We start from the raw sequence: 22,848 nt of genomic DNA on the forward strand, positions 1-22,848 counted from the left end.
CACAAGTTGTGCCATGTTCCCTTCCATCTTCAATGGCAGGTAAAGGCATACCACTTTCCGTTAAAGTTTACCAGTATTTGCTTTCCTGTTATGATCCTTGGTTTTGGTGGGCTCTTGGGCGGTTTTGGATATATTATAGCCTACCTAATAAGGTGGACCATTGTTATAAGATTTACTTTTAATATATTGAAATTTTTTTAATACATTAAATGTTTATTTTTAAGGTTTATTTTTTAACTAGTAATTGTCTCATGCGATGCACGAACTATTATTAATTTAATAAATTTACCAATTAAATTTTTGACATCTTCTGAATTAGCAAAGAAAGTAATGGTTGTGGACTTGTGGAAACAGAAAAAATGTACTTGAGTTTTTGAACTCATAATTAGTTTGATTAAAAATGTAAGTATAACTATACAATGTAATATTTAATATTTTAAAAAGTTTAATTATGCTATTATTGTGTTGATTTTAAAGTTTATTGTTACTTGTATTATTATTTGAATTTGATTTTTTTAAAGGAATTTGAATTTGAAATAACTACTTTAATTATATAACTAATGTATTAAATAAAACTTGTAAATAAAATAATAGGCGATATTTGTCGAAAATCTCCACCAAAAACTTATTCATTTGAAAAAGATTATTTATGTAAGAACTATATTTATTTTATATCTAATTTCTCCTCTTTATATATGTGGAGTCAAATTAATTATAATTGAGGTTTAAATGAATATATATATATATATATATAAATTATATTAAATATAAAACTTTACCAATAAATTTGAACACAATAAACTTTTTTCCATACTTCATTAAGCTTTAATATATATAGAATTAGAGATAGAGCTATAATAATAAAATATAATTTATAAAATATAAATACACATAATAACTTCAAAAAAATATGTATAAATATATCTACCCACACAATTAATGCATTCACTTGCTAATCTTGTTTCTATCAAAATGCATTCACATTTTGAAGGGAAAATTTTGTGGCTAGATTCTGCTTTATTATATATAAAGATAAAGAATATAAAGATTTGTTGTGTACTGAATGTTCATTTTTAAGTATACCTAAAAATAAAGTATCAGTACATTAAAAATGAATATTCAATATAGTATTAAAAATAACATTTATTTATAGTCCACATTGTAATGTGGATCATGATCATAGAGTGTATTATTGGATTATTGCAAGTTAGGAGTATTGGACATTTTTTTAAAAAGCAATAACCAAACTTGTATTATTGTAATAAAACTGAGACAAAATCCGGGGATAGAATCCCAAACCAAAGAGTTAGCTTGAGAAAAGGCTATTGTAGCTAACGAGTGAGCTAAAGAGCTAGAGAATTAGAAAATCTAAGAACTAACAAAATAGGACAATTAAAAAAATAGTGTAAAATGCTCCTACAATCATTACTAGTTATCTCAACATATGATTGGAGCTCAGTCAATGAAGTTGTTAAGATTCGATGTAGTGATGAGCAATCGGTATGCAAACGAACTAAGTTCACCCTGCGATCTTTTAACCCTGATAATGTCTCCTTGCATGCAAGTGTCTCCGTCATAAGAGGGACATATACAGGCTGGCAGGGCTCTATTAATGGCAGCAACAAAATCTCTTGTTGGCGAGAGGAGTATAGCGTCGAAAGCAACTCTGTTTGTTGAGGAATAAAATCCGGCGTCAAAATAACAAGAGGGGAGCTGCACACTGTTGTTTTCCATGGATTCTGGAGGTGATGTACTTGACAAATGGTAGCCTGCTACAACGCCGTCCGTGTTGTTGAACTGCCTCCAAGACCGAACTGTCGCCATCACTGCCAACCACACTCCTCTCGGCCTAGGCAGTTTGGCCTCCCACACCGCACTGTTCCGCACCTTCCATAATTCATATAGGACAACTACAATGTTAATAGATTGAAGAGAAAAATACCTTTGTGAAGAGCTCTCTATCTCACACCTCTTATGACAAGTCCACCATCCTTTAAATACAAGCTAGGGGGCAACTGATATGGAAACCGGTTTCCATATATCTCAAAACCCTAATCTTCAGTTTCTTAATATGTAGGATTCGTAATATATTGAATATTCTATAACACTCCCCCTCAAGTTGGAGCAAAGATATTGATCAGGCCCAACTTGTTACACAAATAACTAACTCGGGTTCCAGTAAGAGCCTTCGTGAACAGTCCCCGAGTTGTTCTCATGTGGAGATCAGCGCTGTTGTATCTTCTCACGAACAAAATGACAATCAATCTCTATGTGCTTAGTTCATTCATGAAACACCGGGTTTGATGCAATATGAAGAGCATCTTGGTTATCACACCATAGCTTTGCAGGAATTGGAGTTTTGAAACCAGACTCATACAAAAGGTTGTCTATCCACATCACTTCACTCGTTGATTGTGTCATCGCTCTATATTCAGACTCTGCACTCGAACGAGAAACTACATTCTGTTTCTTACTCTTCCACGAAACCAGATTACCTCCAAAGAAAACACAATATCCAGTTGTTGATCAATGATCCTCTTTGGAACCTGCCCAATCAGCATCAGTAAAACACTCAATCCGAGTGTGACCATGAATCTTATACAAGATTCCGTGTCCCCGGGCTCCTTTAAGTAACTCAAGATGTGCTCTACAGCTGCCTAGTGATCAATAGTTGGAGATGCCATGTACTGACTCAAAACACTAACTGGGTATGCAATATCTGGACAAGTTACTGTCAAGTAGTTTAGCTTCCCAACTAATCTCCTATACCTCTCATGATCTTCAAACAACTCCCCCTCCTTTGACAATTGCAAGTTCAGTATCATAGGAGTATTGCATGGTTTAGTACCTAGTCTTCCCGTTTTAGAGAGTAAGTCAAGAACATATTTTCGTTGAGATAGTAATATACATGTTTTGTTCTTCATAACTTCAATACCCAGGAAGTACTTCAGTGGTTCCAAATCTTTTGTTTGAAATTGATTATGAAGAAATGACTTGAGAGATAAAATTCCTTCGGTGTCACTCCCTGTAATGACAATGTCATCTAAACACCTTTCAAAAAAAACCCTGTTAATTAACATTATTATTAATTCAACTTTTTTTACAGGTTAATTAACATTAATGGATTAATCCTATAATTAAATAATGGATTAATCCGATAATTAACTAATGGATTAATATTTAATGCATATATTTAATTAACAGTTTCTTAATCTTTCATTATTAATAATTAGATATATATAATCTATATCTATATATCTATATATCTATATATCTATATCTATATCTATCTATCTATCTATATCTATATCTATATATCTATATATCTATATATCTATATATCTATATCTATATATATCTATATAAAAGTAAAATCCTCCTAGTTAAGTTTTCCCCCCAAAACTTACGGGCATTTCTGTAATATCATTCATTTAATAATAATAATAATAATAATAATAATAATAATAATAATAATAATAATAATAATAATAATAATAATAATAATAATAATAATAATAATAATAATAATAATGTCATTACCTTAATTACAAATTATTATACTTTCCTTTTGAATTAGTATTTTCTACCTATAAATACAAATTATACTTTCATTTGCACTCTATATTGTTCTCTGGTTCATGATTTGATTTGATTTCTAAGTTTTATATGGTTGTTTCTGAATGCAGCAAAGCTATGGGCTCAGATCTCATAGTTCATTTCAATGTAATATTATGATTCTGATAGGTGTAAATTATGTTCACGTTTTCATCTTTATTTCGATTTGTTAGGGGTTTGTATATCAAGATATGTTGTTACAGTATGTCCAAATGTATGTTTAGTTACTGGTGTAAATGTATGTATATTTGGGGTATATGTTATATGATTTTGACATTTTTTCTTTAAATACCTTGAGATCAAAGTGTTGCATTCTGCATGTTGGATTGGTTGTTTTCATCAATTTATTGTGATTTTTTGTGTTGTGGTTACCTGATTAAAAAGTAGGACCTCTAGCCTACTGTGAATGGGTTTCAACAAAAAGAAATTGAGGAGGAAGAGGCTTGGTAACAGAACCCTAATGGTTTAGTTTTTTATGGAAGAGCGTAGAGATGTGATCAAGGATGATAACGACGGTGATTTTGATAATTTTGTTAGATTTTATGAAACTTAGAGTTAGTATGTTGACTTCGAGATTTGTACATGTCATTCAAGTTTCTATGTTTTTTTTAACAAGCGGCATTAAAGGTTTACGTAGTTCGTTGGGCAAAACAGCAATCAAGCAAAAGCTAAATTGAATTGAGGGGTGAAGACGTGCTAGATAGAGGTCATTTCTCATCCTACTCTGCCTTTTTTCTAAAGAGAGTGGGAATGTGAGGGTGAGGAAAGAGAAAAAGGAAATGGAGAGATTTTCTTCTTACCATAAGTTTATATGTTTTCCTTATACAAATTTATAATTGTAAATTTATATTAATAAATGATTATTGTAAATTTATATTAATACAATGTAATAGAGTCAGTAGTATTAAAAAAATGATTATTAAGACAAGTATAATTTATTTTATATTGTGGATACATTACTTTTAATAATTTTAATTTAATAATATTATACCTTAATTATAAAAATTCTACCTAATAATTTTAGTATTAAATGTCATACAATAATTACCATAAACAATGTTTAATAATTGACAAATTCTATTAGGCAATACAAATTACTATTATAAAATCTTTTGTAATATGGACACATTATTTTTAATTATTTCAGTTTAATAATATTATATCTTATGTATAAAAATTCAAAATAATACTTTTAGTACTATTGAATATTGATTGACTAAGAATTATTTTAATTATTAATGCAATTAATAGGTATTTAGATTTAAAAAAATTTCAAATATATGAATTATACATAGTAGCATAGAATCAATTAGTAAGACAATTGTATTAGGTAATCTAATTAATAATTTACTTCTTAAATTAAATTCCCTTTTTAATAATGAATATTTTCTTAAAGTATATACATAGACTATGGTTATCAATATAAAATTAAAAGTATATATATATATATATATATATATATATATATATATATATATATATATATATATATATATATATATATATATATATAATAAATTATACTTGACTTAATAATTATATTTGACTTAATAATTAATTATTAATATTATTGCCTAATAATTATATATTGTTACCTTTTTTTTTGTGTGTAATTATTATGGTAATTTATATACATATATAATTTTATACTTAATGTATAATATTATTGGCATGAAATAAATTATACTTACCTTAATATATAATTAATTTTTAATATAATTTATTAATTTCCTTATTTTTTAAAGGTAATTATTCTGACCTTTCATTTTTTTGTGTAATTATTATGGTAATGTATTTAAATATTTGAGTTTTTAATATTATTTTCTTATTTTTATTAAAGGTAATTATTCTGATAATTTTTCTTTTATTCTTTTGTGTAATTATTATGGTAATGTATTTAAGTATTAGAAAAGATCACAACAAATATTATAATTAATATAATTAATGAAATTATTATGGTAATTGACACAATATTTGGCAATTATAATTAATATAATTAATAAAATTATTATGGTAATTACCACAATATTTAGTAATTATAATTAATATAATTAATGAAATTGAGAAATATAAGATTTCTTCCATAGAAATATTTATGGCATTTTCATTAAATTACAATAAATAAAATATGAAATATAATTAAAGAAATGAAATTATTAAATTAACAAAACATGAAGATTTCTAATTTTTAAAATATACATACATACACTTATGCGCTATAATAATCATGCAAAATTTAAATGCTACTTTTTAAATTTTTAAATGTAATTTTTTTAATTATAAATCTATCAATATAAATTATAATTAATGAAATTATATTATAGAACTTTCCTATATACTATTAATAAATATATTTTTTATTTTTTTATTTATTTTTTATTTTAGTACTATTGACCTAACAAATTATGCTGTGGATCTGTGTCCACCTTGCAAGGTAGACACGATTCAAAAATTGTTCATAATTATGAATATATAGTTAAAAAATTATGAACATATAGTTCTATAATTATGAAGACAAAGGCGAGCCACCGGCTCCTTTTGTAAATGATGTGGGATCATTTTAATCCCACATTGAAAATGTTGGAAAAGAGAGAGCTCCTTTATATAAGAGGAGCAATGATCCTCTTATAAACATAATTGATTTTCCATCAATGTGGGCAAATACTAAAACGTCAAAAGGTTCTTATTTAAGAAGCTTTAACTTTGTCTTCTTATTTTAGTTTTTATTTATTTATTTATTATTGATTTATTATTAGTGGGGGTTGTGGAAGATTAACCCAAAATCTATATGTTGTATTAATTTTCAGCAGTTTGGAACAAATTACTGGGTTATTATGTAATATATTTTGATATTTTGATTAAAGTTAAAATGTTAAAATGACGAATTTATTAAAATTTTGGCGAATTTATCAATAATCAAATTACAAATAATAATAATAATAATAATAATAATAATAATAATAATAATAATAATAATAATAATAATAATAATAATAATAATAATAATAATAATAATAATAATAATCATCCAAAGAAAACGATATACAAAATAAAATTAAAATTAAAATTAAAAATAGCAAGAAGAAGACAAAAGGGAGCCACAGGCTCCCTTTGTAAATGATGTTGGATCATTTTGATCCCACATTGAAAATGTTTGGAAAGATGAGATCTTGAGCTCCTAAGAGCTCCTCTTACAAATATAATTGTTTGACCATCAATGTGGGAAGTATTGAGAAGTCCGAAGGCTCCTATTTTAATTTTGAGTACTATCCACTCGGCAAATTATGTTGTGAAACCGTGTCCACCTTGCATGGTAGACATTGTTCTAAAATTGTTCATAATTATGAATATATAGTTCTATAATTATGAATATAGTGTTGTGAACATAATTATGGACATATAGTTATGTAATTATGAATATAGAGATTCAATAATTGTGAATGTGAAGTTCAAAAATTTTGAATATATAGTTTTATAATTATGAACATATAGTTCAGTAATTATAAACATACAGTTTTGTAATTGTGAATATAGAGTTCAATAATTATGAATATGAAGTTCAAAGATTTTGAATATATAGCTTTTAATTATGAACATATAGTTCAGTAATTATTAACATAGAATTGTGTCCACCTTGCAAGATGGACACGGTTCCACAGCATAACTATTCGATTGACCCTGTTACATATAATATCTGTTCTAACTTTCTCAACCTATTGAAGCCCAACGAGTCAAAAGGCTCTTATTTAATAAACCTTAACTTAGTTGTTTTTTTTTTTTTTTTTTTTTTTTTTTTTTTTTTTTTTAGTTATTAGGGAGTTTGGGAAAGATTAACCCAACATGTATATGTATTGTTTTAGTTTTTAGCAGGAGCAAATTGCAAAGTTATTAAATAATATTTTTGATGTTTTCATTAAATATAAAATGTTAAAATGCAAATTTCTTAAAATTTTGTCGAATTTGCCAAATAATCAAATTACAACAACAACAACAACAACAACAGCAACAACAACAACAACAACAATAATAATAATAATAATAATAATAATCCAAACAAAATTATATACAAAATAAAATTAAAATTAACAAAAAAATAATAATAATAATAAGACAAAGGGGAGCCACGAGCTCCCTTTGTAAATGATATGAGATTATTTTGATCCCACATTGAAAATGTTTGAAAAGATGAGCTCTTGAGCTCCTCTATATAAGAGGTACAAACATAATTGTTTATCCATCAATGTTGCAATTATTGAGAAGTCAAAAGGTTCTTATTTAAGAAATCTTAGTTTTGTCTTCTTATTTTAGTTGTTATTTATTTATTCATTATTTATTATTTATTTATTATTAGAAGGTTGTAAGTTCAAGCCTCAATGGAGGCGTTATTAGCTCGTTGTGTTTCAGTAGGTTGAGAAAGTATATGAACAGATACTACAATGTAATAGAGCTAGTAGCATTCAAAAAAAAAAAAAAATTAAAAATGAATCGAAAATATTTCATTAATAATATTCTACATCATCAAATTAAAATGTAACGGATCACTACATCTATATTCTAATTGACTAATTGACTGAAAATATAAAAAAATAATTGACTGAAAATGAATCTAATATTACTAATTGACTAAAAATATAAAAGGAAATGAATATTAATAATTGACCGCAAATAAAAAATGATCCATAATTGACTAAAATTAAAAAAAAAAATGTCAGATCATTGCATTTTAATTAAAAATGGAATGAAAATTAAAAATTAGAGAAAAATATTTCAATAATAATATTCTACATTATCAATAGTAAATGCATATTTTAAACAATAGTAAAGGTAAATTAAAAATGGAACGGAAATATTTCAATAATAATATCTACATCATCAATTAAAAATGGAACGAAAATTAGGTAAAAATATTACTGCATTTGATATTCTAATTGACTAATTGACTGAAAATAAAAAAGAATTATTGACTGAAAATGAATCTGATATCACCAATTGACTGAAAATATTAAAATATAACTAATTGAGTAATATTCTACCATTATATATTTTAACCCAAGTAACCCGTCCGGATGGATTGAAGGTGTTAGCTCTAGCCGAAGATGAACAAGATTGTGTTGTCACTACCAATGTCGTCTACAAAGAGGTTTCAATAATGTGTAAATATAATCGGTGATATTAAGTTTTTTTTTTTTAAATGAAAAATTTGCTATATATCTAGACAAAAAAAAAAAAAAAAAAAAAAATCTTTCATACAAATGAATAAGGATACCAATTCATTTCTATAACTGAGTTGTTAGAGAACGAGCACATTTGCCTAATTTATGAAAATATTAAATAATAATAAATAAAATCTTCAAAGTTATAGCACTGTATGCGTACATCTAGACATTAGCCATTAATTTGAGCAATTATTTGCACAAATTCAAGCAATGATAACATCAAAATATACAAACGATCCAAACAATATCTTTAATTGCACTATATAATATTTGATGTTCTAATTTAAATAATTATATATCGATTCATATATTTTAAATATATTACAACACATCCATTCCGTGCATCGCACGGGTGCAAATACTAGTAATTAAGTAATAAATATATTTAGGAAAGTAGCCATATTTTGTTAATTAAAAATAAAAGAATTTTTTTAAAAATACAAATCTTAAATATTTTGCAAAAAAAAATCAGTTAATATTGATTTTATTTTTTTAATGATGTGTCATCTCCTTGTTCATCCCTGATGTATAATATCTATACACTGACAAATGCATCAAATATTAATCCTTATTTAGTTATTTTTAATAGTAGTCAATATTTTTTAAAAGTGTACTTACAACTTGTTAGTTAGGTTTGAATTTTTCTTGACATCCCTAATTTTCCTTCCACACTAACGCCCCACCCAAGTACACAGGACGCGACATAAATCTGCAGAGTATATATACGCGAAATATATTAGGCAAGATCAAAGTTTAGTACTGTTGATAACGTAGCTATCATTTTCCCAATCTGCGTCAGCGCATGATATAGTTTGCATTAAGCACACCACGGGTGGGGCTGGACCGACTATGCAGATTTCGCAGTGTCTCACTATCTTGCGTAGTTGCGTAAGACGGTGAAAAATCGGTATTTTAAATCACGGGTTTGGACTATTCTCTATCGCCACGCAGCAGATAATTGACCTCCACCCAGCAAGAATCAGCTTAGTTTCTTCTCCAGAAGGTTTGGGTGTAATCTTCATTCTGGAAAAAAACAAAACAAAATGGGTTCTTTGAAGCGCGACGGTGAAGTGGAGACCATTGCGGGTGAATCCAAGGAAGCAATCCTATACGTCAATGGGATCCGGAGGGTACTGCCTGATGGTTTGGCCCACTTGACACTTCTTGAATATCTAAGAGGTTAGCTTATACTCCGTAGCTTCTTATTCCTGTTCTTATATATTTATAATGATTATGCCTGGGTAGTGTTTGAGAAGTGTGAAATCAAAATCTGAAATTTAATTCAGATTCCGTCTGTCTGTCTTTTATGCAGCCTGGGTACTTTTTATTTTCTTTATTTTTGTAGTTTTTTTTTTTAATGAGTTTGAAGTTAAGATGGTTTAAATTGGTTATTTTTTGGAAAAAGGGAAGGCAACAGAAAGGGGAATAGATGAGCAAAGGTGGTTAAGATTGATGCTTGGCACTTACTGTTTTTATTTGATAGACTCATTTGGGTCGTGAATAATAACCCCAAGTTACTTATGAAGTATTATCTTAAATAAGCTAAAAAGTGCTGGACAGTCTATAATCAATGATCTTTGCAAGCATCAAGCATGTAGTGCAATCTCAGTAATCTAATTAAAGGTATAGAACTGGTCAGCTGGAGAAGCAGCTCAAAGAAAGGATCTTGAAAGTAGGAGGGGGATTTCTTAGGGAACAGTAACAGTAGAAACAGGGAGTTGAAATGGTGTTGTCTGATTTCTTCTCTACTTGTCTGTGTCAGTGCAGATGTTGGTCTGACTGGGACAAAGCTAGGTTGTGGCGAAGGTGGTTGTGGGGCATGCACGGTCATGGTCTCTTATTTTGATCACGATTCAAAGAAAAGCATGTGAGTCTCTAGTCTTTTCTGTGTCTTCCATGTTTCTCTCTCAGAAATTTTCTATTTGCGTGTTTGTATGAACTCCTAGGTGGGTTCTTATTAGTTCTGGGATGTATATTATTTATTCAGATGAGTTCTTCTTTAGCCATTGAGCCATTATTGTCTTATGGTCTTACATGTTGCCTTATTCACCTGTACTGTGCAACTTGAAAATTCTTGCATTTTCCTCAATTAACTGCTCACGCATACCATCACATGCTATGCCCTTTTCTAAGGTGGTTCTATTGGTAAGACAGAATAGTAAAGCCAAAAAAAAAAAAAAAAGGCTATTTAGCAACTAAGTCATAATCCAAACATAGAACCAAGTTTTGGAATGGTGGCTTTAATATCTATTTTGGAAATCATTTTTTCACTTTTCTTACTATTGTTTTTGTACCCTAGTAAAGAGCTTTGCACATCATGCTTGCTTTATTGCATGTTGCTTAATTAAGTTTAAATTTCTAAAATAAAAAATGGCTACAAGTGGATGTTTGTTTGTTTGTTTTTTTTTTTTTTTTTTGTGTGTGTTGTTATAATCTCTCTCCCCATATTAACCCTCTCTTCTTTATATGAGCCCATTTTAGGCATCATGCTATTAATGCATGCTTGGCTCCTCTATATTCTGTAGAAGGGATGCATGTCATTACAGTGGAAGGAGTTGGGAATCTTAGACATGGTTTGCATCCGATCCAGGTATATCTATTTATATTTATATCCTGATCCTTTTAAGATCCTTTCTAGCAATTCTGTTCTCTTTCTTCCATAAATATTAAGATAATTATAACAGAAATCCTCTTGAAGATGGTAGGCTCTAATTTTGAATGATAATTTCTAATGTGTCCACTAAATTCTTTAGGAATCATTAGCCCGAGCTCATGGCTCGCAATGTGGCTTCTGTACTCCTGGTTTTGTTATGTCCATGTATGCATTGCTAAGATCATCTCAAGAACCACCTACTGAAGAGCAAATTGAAGAAAGTCTTGCAGGAAATTTATGTCGATGCACTGGTTATAGACCAATTATGGATGCATTTCGAGTATTTTCTAAAACTAATGATGCCTTGTACACTAGTGGATCATCAGAAGGGAATGCTGGATTTCTTTGTCCTTCAACCGGTAAGCCATGTTCATGTGGTTTGAAAGATGGAAGCAACGAACAGAGCACTAAATCTCATGTAAATTATGGTGGTTGCTGGAGGCCAAAATCATATAGTGAAATTGACGGAACTGCATACACGAAGAAAGAGCTCATTTTCCCTCCTGAACTTCTGTTGAGAAAAATGACATATTTGAGTTTGAGTGGATCAAATGGATTAAAATGGTATAGACCCTTGAAACTTCAAGAAGTCTTAGATCTTAAAGCAAGGTACCCAGCTGCAAAGTTAGTAGTCGGTAATTCAGAGGTTGGGATTGAAATGAGACTTAAAAGAATACAGTATCCTGTGTTGATCTCTGTTGCACACATTCCTGAACTGAATCAGTTAACCATTGAAAAAGATGGTTTAATAATAGGTGCTGCTGTTAAACTTACACAGCTTGTTAAAGTACTAAAAAAAGTATCTAATGAGCGAGATCCATATGAAACATCTTCATGTAGAGCTCTTATTGAGCAGATAAAGTGGTTTGCTGGAACACAAATACGAAATGTTGCATCAGTTGGTGGGAACATCTGTACTGCCAGTCCAATATCAGACTTAAATCCTCTTTGGATGGCTGCTGGAGCAAAATTTCAAATCATTGATTGTAAAGGAAATATCAGGAGGACTATGGCTGAAAATTTCTTCCTGGGCTATCGCAAAGTGGATCTGGCAAGTAATGAAATTTTGCTATCTGTGTTTTTACCTTGGAATAGACCATTTGAATTTGTGAAAGAATTCAAGCAAGCTCACAGGAGGGATGATGATATTGCAATTGTCAATGCGGGGATGCGTGTTTTCCTTGAAAAAAAGAATAAAAATTGGGTTGTTTCAGATGCATCAATTGTGTTTGGTGGGGTTGCTCCTCTTTCATTGGCTGCATCTAAAACAAGAGAATTTTTAATTGGGAAAAGTTGGAATAAAGAGTTATTGCAGGGTGCTTTGGAGCCCTTGAAGGAGGAAATTGTGCTGATGGAAAATGCACCTGGTGGAATGGTTGAATTTCGAAAATCATTAACCCTTAGTTTCTTCTTCAAATTTTTCTTGTGGGTTTGTCATCAAATGAGTGGAGAAATCGTTGAGAGGGTGCAATCATCTTATTTGTCAGCTATAGAACCATTTAACAGACCATCCTTAAGTGCAAGTCAGGATTTTGAGATTAGGAAGCATGGGACTTCTGTAGGCTCTTCTGAAGTTCATCTTTCATCAAGGCTTCAGGTTCGAACTCTTTTGAATGAAAGATATCAATCTGATTAGTATCTTGTATTTGTGTCTATAGTATTCAGTTTTGAATTCAATGACCAAATTTAATGCACATGCAATCATGATAATGTACATGTATAAATGGAGCAAGAGCTTTACAATGGCATGCACTGACCATTGATTGGGAGATTACAATTAAAGTGACTCATTTGCACTTGTACTATGAGCTTTATGGTTGTTGCTATTGATGCATGCTTATCTGAATTGGTGGAATGGGAAGAGTGAAAGCTCCTTGTTTATACTGAACTCCTTGTTTTGTTTGATTTCATGGTTGATCGTATTTTCTATAAAATTTCGAATGACTTAACACAAGTACTAGCTTGAATCTTGCATTTGAGCAATTCATCTAGCTAATGTATCATTGTCAGTGTTGCAAAAATCCCGCCTAGGCGCTGGTTAGCTGCCTAGCATATCACTATAATCGGTGGTCTAGGTGGCCGACTAGGCCACCTAAGCGCCGCCTAGGCACTAATCGACTAAGCCGCCTAGGCACTGACTAGGTCGCCTAGTCGGCCGATCAGCTATTGTTTCCTTCTTTTTTTAAATGGGTTATTTCACTCAAAACCACATCGTTTTGAGTGAAATAACCCTAAATTGTTCATAATCTAGATGTTTTTTAGGTTAATATTTACTCCCTCTGTCCCATTTTATTTGTCCTACTTACTATTTCATTAGTTAAACCAACTCTTTCTTCCTTGTTTATTTTCTTTATGAATTTTTACTTATTTTTAATTTTAATTTTTTGTGTTTGTATTTTTAGTGTAGTTTCTAAATATATAAATTTGGTATATTAATACTAAACTTAATATTATGAAAAATTGAATTAAAAATAACTTCAGTCAAACCTCGTTAACTGAACTACGACACATAAAATGGGACGGAGGTAGTAATATTTTAGTATTAACTATTAAAGTATTAAATAATTTATAATTATCCAGTTTTAAAAAATTTAAAAATTTTAAACAAATTTTTAAAAAATAAAAAATACATGGGCGCCTAGCGATTTTTTCAACCATGATCATTTCATTGATTCTTGGCTGCTAGTGTCCCATGCTTGTGACAGCAAATAATTTGCTACTATGTACCTTTTAAACATGCTATCTTTTGTCTGTTGATGTGTGTGTGAATCTGATATAAGGTGATCTTATTGCTTTTTTGTTCTCATTCTAATTTTAATAGAAGCTTATGCTTTGCAGTACATAAAATGAAATGATTCTTTGCTGTTGAAATCCTGTCTAGAAGCATTTGTTTGTTTTGTAGTCATTTTATCTTCTGCCAGGCTGCCAGCATATTTTTTCCAACACCATTCTATCAATTTTTTTTTCACTACTGAATTAGTTGTTTCTTGAATGCTTTGGAGTATATGAGAAAGCATTTCTAAGCGCACAGATGTCCAGGTAGTTAAAAGGTTTTTTGAGCGTGCTTAAGCCAAATACCAAGTTACCGACTTGTTCAACTTCTTATACCAATTCTCCTTCAATGAATACTTTGTTTCTTCCCTATTAAAGTAGTCTTTGAGTTTTGGTTGGTATGCACACAGGTTTCAGGGGAGGCAGAATATACTGATGACATTCCAATGCCTCCAAATAGTTTACATGCTGCCCTCATATTGAGTAAAAAGCCTCATGCACGGATACTTTCAATAGATGATTCAGAGGCCAAGACCTCACCTGGATTGGCTGGAATATTTTATGCCAAAGATGTTCCAGGTAGCAATATGATTGGACCAGTTATAGAGGATGAGGAACTTTTTGCAGCGGAATATGTTACTTGTGTAGGTCAGGTATGGTTCATGTTGCACTAAGAATGGAAATCCTGAACTTAATTGCAGCAGCGTACATTTAGTGAAGACTATAAAGATTATTATACGGCATTTTTGTGTGTGTGGAATATCAATGAACCTTCCTGTATACTCTTGTCCATTAAGAGAGGTCGGGAGTTTGAACCCCCTCTCGTATGGAAAAATCAATCTGGCCAGCACTTTGCCCCTTAATTGGGCCGGCAGTATGGTACGGGCTTAAAGGTGCCTCCTACAGTTAGGGTCTGCTCAGGACACCTCGTGGTCTGACCAAAAAAAAAATGAATCTTCCTGTATGCACGTGTTTAACTCATAGATTTTCATATATGAAGGCTATTGGAGTGGTTGTTGCTGATACTCATGAAAATGCAAAACATGCTGCTGCAAAGGTTCGTGTGGAGTATGAAGATCTGCCTGCAATTTTATCCATACAGGATGCTGTCCGGGCTAACAGTTTCCATCCAAATACTGAAAGGTGCTTGAGGAAGGGAGATGTTGAACAATGTTTTCAATCAGGTCAATGTGATAAGATTATAGAAGGAGAAGTTCATATTGGTGGTCAGGAACACTTTTACTTGGAGCCTCATGGTACTCTAATATGGACGTTGGACGGGGGCAATGAGGTGCACATGATCTCATCTACGCAGGTGGTTCAACTCTTGTTTTATAAATAAGCACAACTCATATCTAAAATGCAATTTGTGCTTTCCTGTTCTCACATATTATAGTCTACTTGACACTTCATCCTTTTCATCATTCTCTCGATTCCAGGCTCCTCAGAAACATCAGAAGTATGTCTCTCATGTTCTTGGTCTTCCAATGTCTAAAGTGGTTTGTAAGACGAAAAGAATTGGTGGTGGATTTGGAGGCAAGGAGACTAGATCGGCTTTCTTGGCTGCTGCAGCTGCTGTTCCATCATACTTGTTGAATCGTCCAGTAAAAATTATATTGGACCGGGATGTGGACATGATGATAACTGGGCAGAGGCATAGCTTCCTTGGAAAGTATAGGGTACTTGTGTCTGTTCTCAAATCATATCATGTTAATACATCTTTATGGGTCAAAATACCTATGAGCAGTGTTGCAAAAATCGCGCCTAGACGTCGATTAATCGGCGCTTAGGCGCTAGGCGGTCGGCCTCCTAGGCGTTCTAGGCGTCCGCCTAGGCGCTTTAGGCACCCTAGGCGGTCCCCAGCCGCCTAGAGGGCGTCTAGCGATTTTTTCAACATTGCCTATGAGGTCCCTGTATTATAGTATTTTGTTCAATTTAGTCCATGTACTTTAAAAAGTGGTGCAATTAAGGACAATAGTTAACGGTGTCAATATTACCGTTAACTTAGTTTACATGGCAATTGGCACTGACATTATCACTGTCACATCATGATATTTATATTCCAACTCATATATTACTTTATAAATATTTAAAATTAATTATCTTTACCACCAATATATTACATCAATATGTCCAAAATAAATAATTACAAACGTGCTCCTAGCATGCTTGTAATTATTTATTTTGGACATATTAATGTAATATACTAGTGGTAAAAATAATTAATTTTAAATATTTATAAAATAATATACGAGTTGGAATATAAATATCGTGTTGTGGCAGCGTTGATGTCAGCGCCACATAAACTAAGTTAATGTTAATATTAACACCGTTAACTGTTGTCCTTAATTGCACAACTTTTTAAAGTATAGGAACTAAATTGAACCAAAATAAAGGTACAAGGATTAAATTGAATAGAACACTATAGTACAGGGACGTCATAGGTACTTTGCCCCATCTTTATGTAGAAAGACCAACTTAGGGCATAGTGAAATATTTAGACGATATTGATTGATTGAGATAACGTTTCATAGGTAATAACTTCTCTACTTCATTCTCATCTATGCTTATTTGCAGTGTCAAATAATCATAAATACAATTATCACTCTTAAAATTATCAAACATTTCTAAAATTAAATTATGCCATATTTCTAACCTCCTTTTCAAGTTGGGAAGAGAAGAAATGACCTGATCTCCTTCATTTCTTGATTGACTTTATAGTTTGGCATAGTTTCATTGTGATTTTCATCAAACTTCTTCACCTCACGTTGTTTTCTTTGGTAGTCTGATAACAAAGTGATATGTATGTAGGTTGGTTTTACAAATGACGGAAAAGTGCTTGCATTGGATCTTGAAATCTACAATAATGCTGGAAATTCACTTGATTTATCATCTGCAATACTTGAACGGGCTATGTTCCATTCAGATAATGTGTATGAGATACCAAATGTTCATCTTTCTGGAAGGGTTTGCTTCACTAATTTTCCTAGTAATACAGCTTTCAGAGGTTTCGGAGGTCCACAGGGTATGCTGATCACTGAAAATTGGATTGGAAGAATTGCCTTGGAGGTTAAGAAAACTCCTGAAGAAATCAGGGTGCGTTGATGTTTGGTCCATGATGACGATTCTCATCCCTTTTTATTAATCTTAGACATGTCCGTCCATACATAAATACCATTTATTCTTTCTTTTCCAGGAGATTAATTTTCTGAGAGAAGGAGCAGTCTTACATTATGGTCAAAAAATCGAAAATTGTACCCTGGAACGCCTCTGGAATGAATTGAAGTTATCGTGTGACTTTTCTAATGCTTGTAAAGAAGTTGAAAAATTCAATCTTGGTAACCGGTGGAAGAAGCGAGGAATTGCCATGATTCCAACAAAATTTGGGATATCTTTCACAACGAAGTTTATGAACCAGGTAACTTTCTAGTTTCTACACATTGATATATAGGTTAACATAGTTATATTAGACTATTAGCCGACGACTAGACAATTTAAGTTAAAGATGTACATGATTGGTTACGTAGGCAGGTGCACTTGTTCAAGTCTACACGGATGGAACAGTATTGGTTACTCATGGGGGTGTGGAGATGGGGCAAGGCTTGCATACAAAAATTGCTCAGATTGCAGCATCTTCCTTTAATATTCCACTCAGCGCCGTTTTTATATCAGAGACTAGTACTGACAAGGTATTATTCCTCGTGTGCTGATTGTGCAGCAAAAGTTTAGTTTGAATGTAGTTCCCTGTGATGTATATTGTTTTTTTTTTTTTTTTTTTTTTTTTTTTCCCCTTAAGCAAGGTTGAAAAAATCGCTAGGGGCCTGGGGACCGCCTAGGGCGCCTAGGTGGCCGACCGCCTAGCTTCTAATCGGCGCCTAGGCGCGATTTTTGCAACACTGCCCTTAAGGGTATAGCTTTAGTCATGCTACTAATGCATTTGGTCTCATATATCCCTCTTTCTCGATCAATCTAGGTTCCCAATGCATCACCAACTGCGGCTTCTGCGAGCTCTGATATGTATGGAGCTGCAGTTTTAGATGCCTGTGAACAAATAAAAGCAAGAATGGAGCCTATTGCATCTAACCGTACTTTCAACTCTTTTGAGGAGGTACATTCAATTCGTTGCCGATATTCAAATGTTGGATTTATCTAATTCTGTTGCCACTAATAAATCTTTTCATATTTCATCTACGTATGTTATTGTTGAACGGGAAATTCTAAATGACCTATAAAGAGTATACCTGTGTGTGTCTCGCTCTACATATTGTGGAAGGAAGATAAACAAATATCACATTCTGAAATTATTGGTATTGGGAGGCATATAGAACACCGAACTCAGATGAATATAACGCAAAAAAAGTTGCTAACCATTCATTATCTCTGTTAAGAGTCCCACATTGATAAAATAAGAGAGAACATATGGGTTTATAAGGCCATGGGTTAGACTAGCTAATTGTTTGGATTCAATCTTTTAGTGTGGTTTGGCCCATGTGCATTATAGCCCAGTTGAGTGACAGGATCCTAGCCCAATCTTTGTTTATAACATATTGCTTCTAATGACAGACCTTTACTTTTGGACATATTATCGTTTTGGTTGCTATTACTGCTTCTAATTCTCATTTGTGTAATAATAAGATTATTGCTTGTTTCGATACTTCTAGCTCGTCATTGCATGCTATCTGAAGAGAATAGACCTCTCCGCTCATGGATTTTCCATCGTTCCTGATATTGGCTTCGATTGGAAAACTGGTCAAGGGACCCCGTTTAGGTACTTCACCTATGGGGCTGCATTTGCTGAAGTTGAAATCGATGCATTAACCGGAGATTTTCACACTAGGAGAGCAGATGTTCTCTTGGACCTCGGCTTTTCTCTTAATCCCGCAATTGATGTTGGACAGGTTCTTTCCAACCCCTTCTGGAAATTGTAATTTACTTATCGGATGGAGTAAATGAATATTATTAACCCTGATATTAGAATTTCAATATGGATGAAATCACGAAATCTTCGACAAAATCTTAGCGAAAGAAGTTTTGTCGCATTGTATTCTTAGTACTCTCTGCAACCACACAGATTGAGGGAGCATTTGTACAAGGCTTGGGTTGGGTAGCTTTGGAAGAGCTGAAATGGGGGGATCCCGCACACAAATGGATTCCGTCTGGATGCCTACTCACATGTGGACCGGGAAACTACAAAATTCCTTCCGTGAATGATGTCCCTTTCAAATTCAACGTTTCGCTTCTAAAAGTAAGTTTCCCACTTTCTATTGTTGACAGTTTGACACCGACATCCAGGTACCTCGGTGCTTATATTTGTTGAAAACAGTCTGAACTGGAGTCCCACATTGATAAAATAAGGGAGAAGATATGAGTTTATAAGGCCATGGGTTAGACTAGCTAATTGGTTGGATTCAATCTTTTAGTGTGGTTAGCACAGAGCTATGAGCTGGTTATGGGTATTGGTGGCGTTCAGAACTCTTGTTTCGTGCTTGCCGGGCCACGGAATGCTGTGGGGATTCCCTACTTAAAACCGTGTTTTTAAAATGTTGTTGGCAGGGTGCTCCAAATCCGAAGGCCATCCATTCCTCCAAAGCTGTAGGGGAGCCGCCCTTCTTCCTCGCATCGTCTGTATTTTTCGCGATCAAAGATGCCATTGCATCCGCACGAGCTGACGCCGGCTATAGCGGTTGGTTTCCTCTTGATAATCCGGCTACACCCGAGCGCATACGCATGGCTTGTCTGGACGAGTTTACGAAAGCGTTCATCGACGCTGATTATAGGCCCAAGCTTAGTGTGTAAGTCTATTTTTAGGAAAATATAGGGCTCATATTTCAGAATTATTGACAATAATAAAGGCTGTGTTGCCCAACAGATGCATTAGTCTACAATTATCTCACTTCTGATATGCTACACTGAACTTGTCATGGAGGAAGGTTTGTAATATTTGAATGCAAAATGTAGCTTCTTTAGACTTCTGAGACACAACAATCTCAAGACAACAAAGTCATAGCTTCTCTTCCAAAGAGAAAATTTCAATTTTGGTCACACGACTATAGGGGCCTTGTTAATTTCAGCACCTAACTTTCAAAAGTATCAATTTAGTACCTTGAGTATGTAATATTTCTCAATTTTAGTCATTCTGACCAATTTACTGATCAAATTCCACCGGAAAAATTAATAGGCACAAAACTGATGGGCAAATAAGTCTTTTCCTGAGCACAAAACTTGTGTACAGCCGGAAAACCATTTGCGGTTGGAGTGGCGACGACTAAACTACGGACAAAATCGGTATACAAGTGAGCGGAAATTGAGCAAGCTTCGGCGGTCCAAAGAACGATCCAAGGAACGCCGCCTCTTTCCGCCGCCAAGTTACCGCCGAACCACAGAAACGCATCCGTCAAGAAACACCCAAATTTGGTCCCTGTTTCCGCCTCCGCTTCCGCTATGGCCTTCACGTAATTACCCGGCATCGCCATGATGAACTCCTCGTGGGTGACCAATGCCTCGCCTGCCACAGTCCCATCCCACACGTCGTACGCCTTCACGTTCCCGGCGCCCGGGTTCCGCCCTCTGAATAGACCGGAGTTTGAGTCGTGATTGTTGAAGAAAGAAAACCGTGCGCTTGGAAAGGCGGCGGAGAGCTGCTCCACGAGGCTCAGTAGAGGGGCCGCGTGGGTGGCGAACGGGAAGGCTAGCACCGCTACATGGCACTCTGAACTGCCCATTTTTTTCCGGCGAGAAATGGTTTTCCGGCTGTACACAAGTTTTGTGCTCAGGAAAAGACTTATTTGCCCCTCAGTTTTGTGCCTATTAATTTTTCCGGTGGAATTTGATCAGTAAATTGGCCGGAATGACTAAAATTGAGAAAAATTACATACTCAAGGTACTAAATTGATACTTTTGAAAGTTAGGTGCTGAAATTAACAAAGCCCCTATAGTCGTGTGACCAAAATTGAAATTTTCTCTCTTCCAAATAATTATGTTATAGAGGACAACTCTATGCTATAGAGGATAACCAGCCGAGTAGTTTGACACGGATTAACTATAAAGTCTTTTTGGGAGTTGTTTATTGACTTTCGATAAATTATATTAAGTATATATTTGAAATTAACATAATATATGCATCTTTAGTTGATAGATTATGTACATATTATTCATATTATATTCCTTGTATTATGTAAATAAACTGAATCTACATAATATATTAATTGTAACAAGTACACAAGGTGGATCTTGGTTCAGAGTATAACAATTGTTGACTTTTTTGGTTGGTTATTTTGGTTTGGATCAATTAATTTTGGACAATTGCAATTACAATCAGTCGTTATATTGTGCACCCCGTCCTACCCGAAACGACGTCATTTTGATGTACTGTAAAAAAAAAAAAAAAAAAAAAAAAAAAAGTCATATGTTTCGAATACATATAAACTCATAACAGAATACACAAAAATTCATAACTGAATACACATAATCTAACATAATACATAATACACAGAAACTCGTAACTAAATATACAGAAACTCTTACTGAATACACAGAAACTCTTAATTGAATACACAGAAACTCTTAACTGAATACACAACAATTCTTAATTGAATACACAGAAACTCTTAACTGAATATACATAAACTTTTAACTGAATACACAAAAACTCATAACACAATACACAGAAACTTTTACCTGAATACACATAATATATAGGGTTTTGACGAACGGAGTGACGTCAGCAATTGAAATGCACGCGTTTTGTGTCATGGCGCACATTGCTATGTGCACCGTAGTGCACAATATAAATTGCCAATTAGAATGGTTATACAATGGACCATGTTCGTCAAATGTAAATTGTAGTAGAGTTAAAATGATATTTAGTGTTGTTATAATGAAATTAGTGTGTGGAGAAAATGAAACTAAAAAAAGAGCTATTCAACAACGTATGTTATCAAATTAAACTGTAGTATAATTAAAATGATACGTTAGTGTTGTTATAATGATGATATATAATGTCAAATAAACCTTGAGTGTAATTAAAATAATACTTTAATATTAGTATAATTAAACTAGTGTGTGTGGAAAATGAAACTACAAAATAAAGCTCATGCAATAACGTATATTGTCAATGAACTGTAGTAGAATTACAAATTTAAAATAATGCTTTGATATTGCAATAATGAAACTAGTGTATGTGTGAAAAATGAAACTGAAAAATAAAGCAATATTGTCAAATGAAACTAAAGTGTAATTGTCCATAGTAAATGATAAAATTAAAATTGCAGATTAAATTTTAATATTTTAATTTATTCAGATTTTTTAACAAATAAAAATTTTAAATTTATATTAAAATACACCTGACTTAATTTATTCAAATAAAATAAATAAACATTAGTAATGCATAAATAAAACTTTATTAATGTTAATATTTTTTGATAAACTAATAAGTAATGTGCATTTTAATACAAAATATAAAAATATCAATTATTAAAATATTATAGATCATAATACATATTTATCGTTGTTGGTCTCGGTGAGGGTTAAGTACAAGTCTAAGGGATGAACAGACTTGTAGGATTTTTGAAAATTTTGGCGAATAGTTAAGGC

At 32.4% G+C, this 22,848-nt stretch overlaps 2 protein-coding genes across 3 annotated transcripts; one reads left to right on the forward strand and one right to left on the reverse strand.

The window, feature by feature from the left end:
* The first annotated feature begins 9,608 nt into the window (after nt 1-9,608).
* LOC109160132 (xanthine dehydrogenase 1-like) lies at nt 9,609-20,233 on the forward strand. Of its 2 annotated transcripts, none has more exons than XM_019308310.1 (14): nt 9,609-10,010; nt 10,599-10,698; nt 11,313-11,421; nt 11,585-13,081; nt 14,667-14,909; nt 15,257-15,571; nt 15,696-15,935; nt 17,068-17,352; nt 17,453-17,674; nt 17,784-17,945; nt 18,230-18,364; nt 18,918-19,154; nt 19,328-19,501; nt 19,810-20,233. In XM_019308310.1, the coding sequence occupies exons 1-14, from the start codon at nt 9,875-9,877 to the stop codon at nt 20,050-20,052; spliced, it is 4,098 nt and encodes a 1,365-aa protein (XP_019163855.1). In that variant the 5' UTR covers nt 9,609-9,874; the 3' UTR covers nt 20,053-20,233. The 2 variants fall into 2 exon arrangements, with proteins under 2 accessions (XP_019163855.1, XP_019163856.1); XM_019308311.1 differs by having other exon boundaries at nt 9,904-10,010; nt 10,594-10,698.
* A 175-nt stretch (nt 20,234-20,408) lies between these two features.
* LOC109159819 (UDP-glycosyltransferase 78D2-like) lies at nt 20,409-21,013 on the reverse strand. Its single transcript, XM_019307931.1, has one exon. The coding sequence runs from the start codon at nt 20,976-20,978 to the stop codon at nt 20,409-20,411; it is 570 nt and encodes a 189-aa protein (XP_019163476.1). The 5' UTR covers nt 20,979-21,013.
* Between the last annotated feature and the right edge of the window lie 1,835 nt (nt 21,014-22,848).

Source organism: Ipomoea nil, unplaced genomic scaffold (assembly GCF_001879475.1).
Source record: "Ipomoea nil cultivar Tokyo-kokei standard unplaced genomic scaffold, Asagao_1.1 scaffold2845, whole genome shotgun sequence".
Classification (NCBI taxonomy): Eukaryota; Viridiplantae; Streptophyta; class Magnoliopsida; order Solanales; family Convolvulaceae; genus Ipomoea; species Ipomoea nil.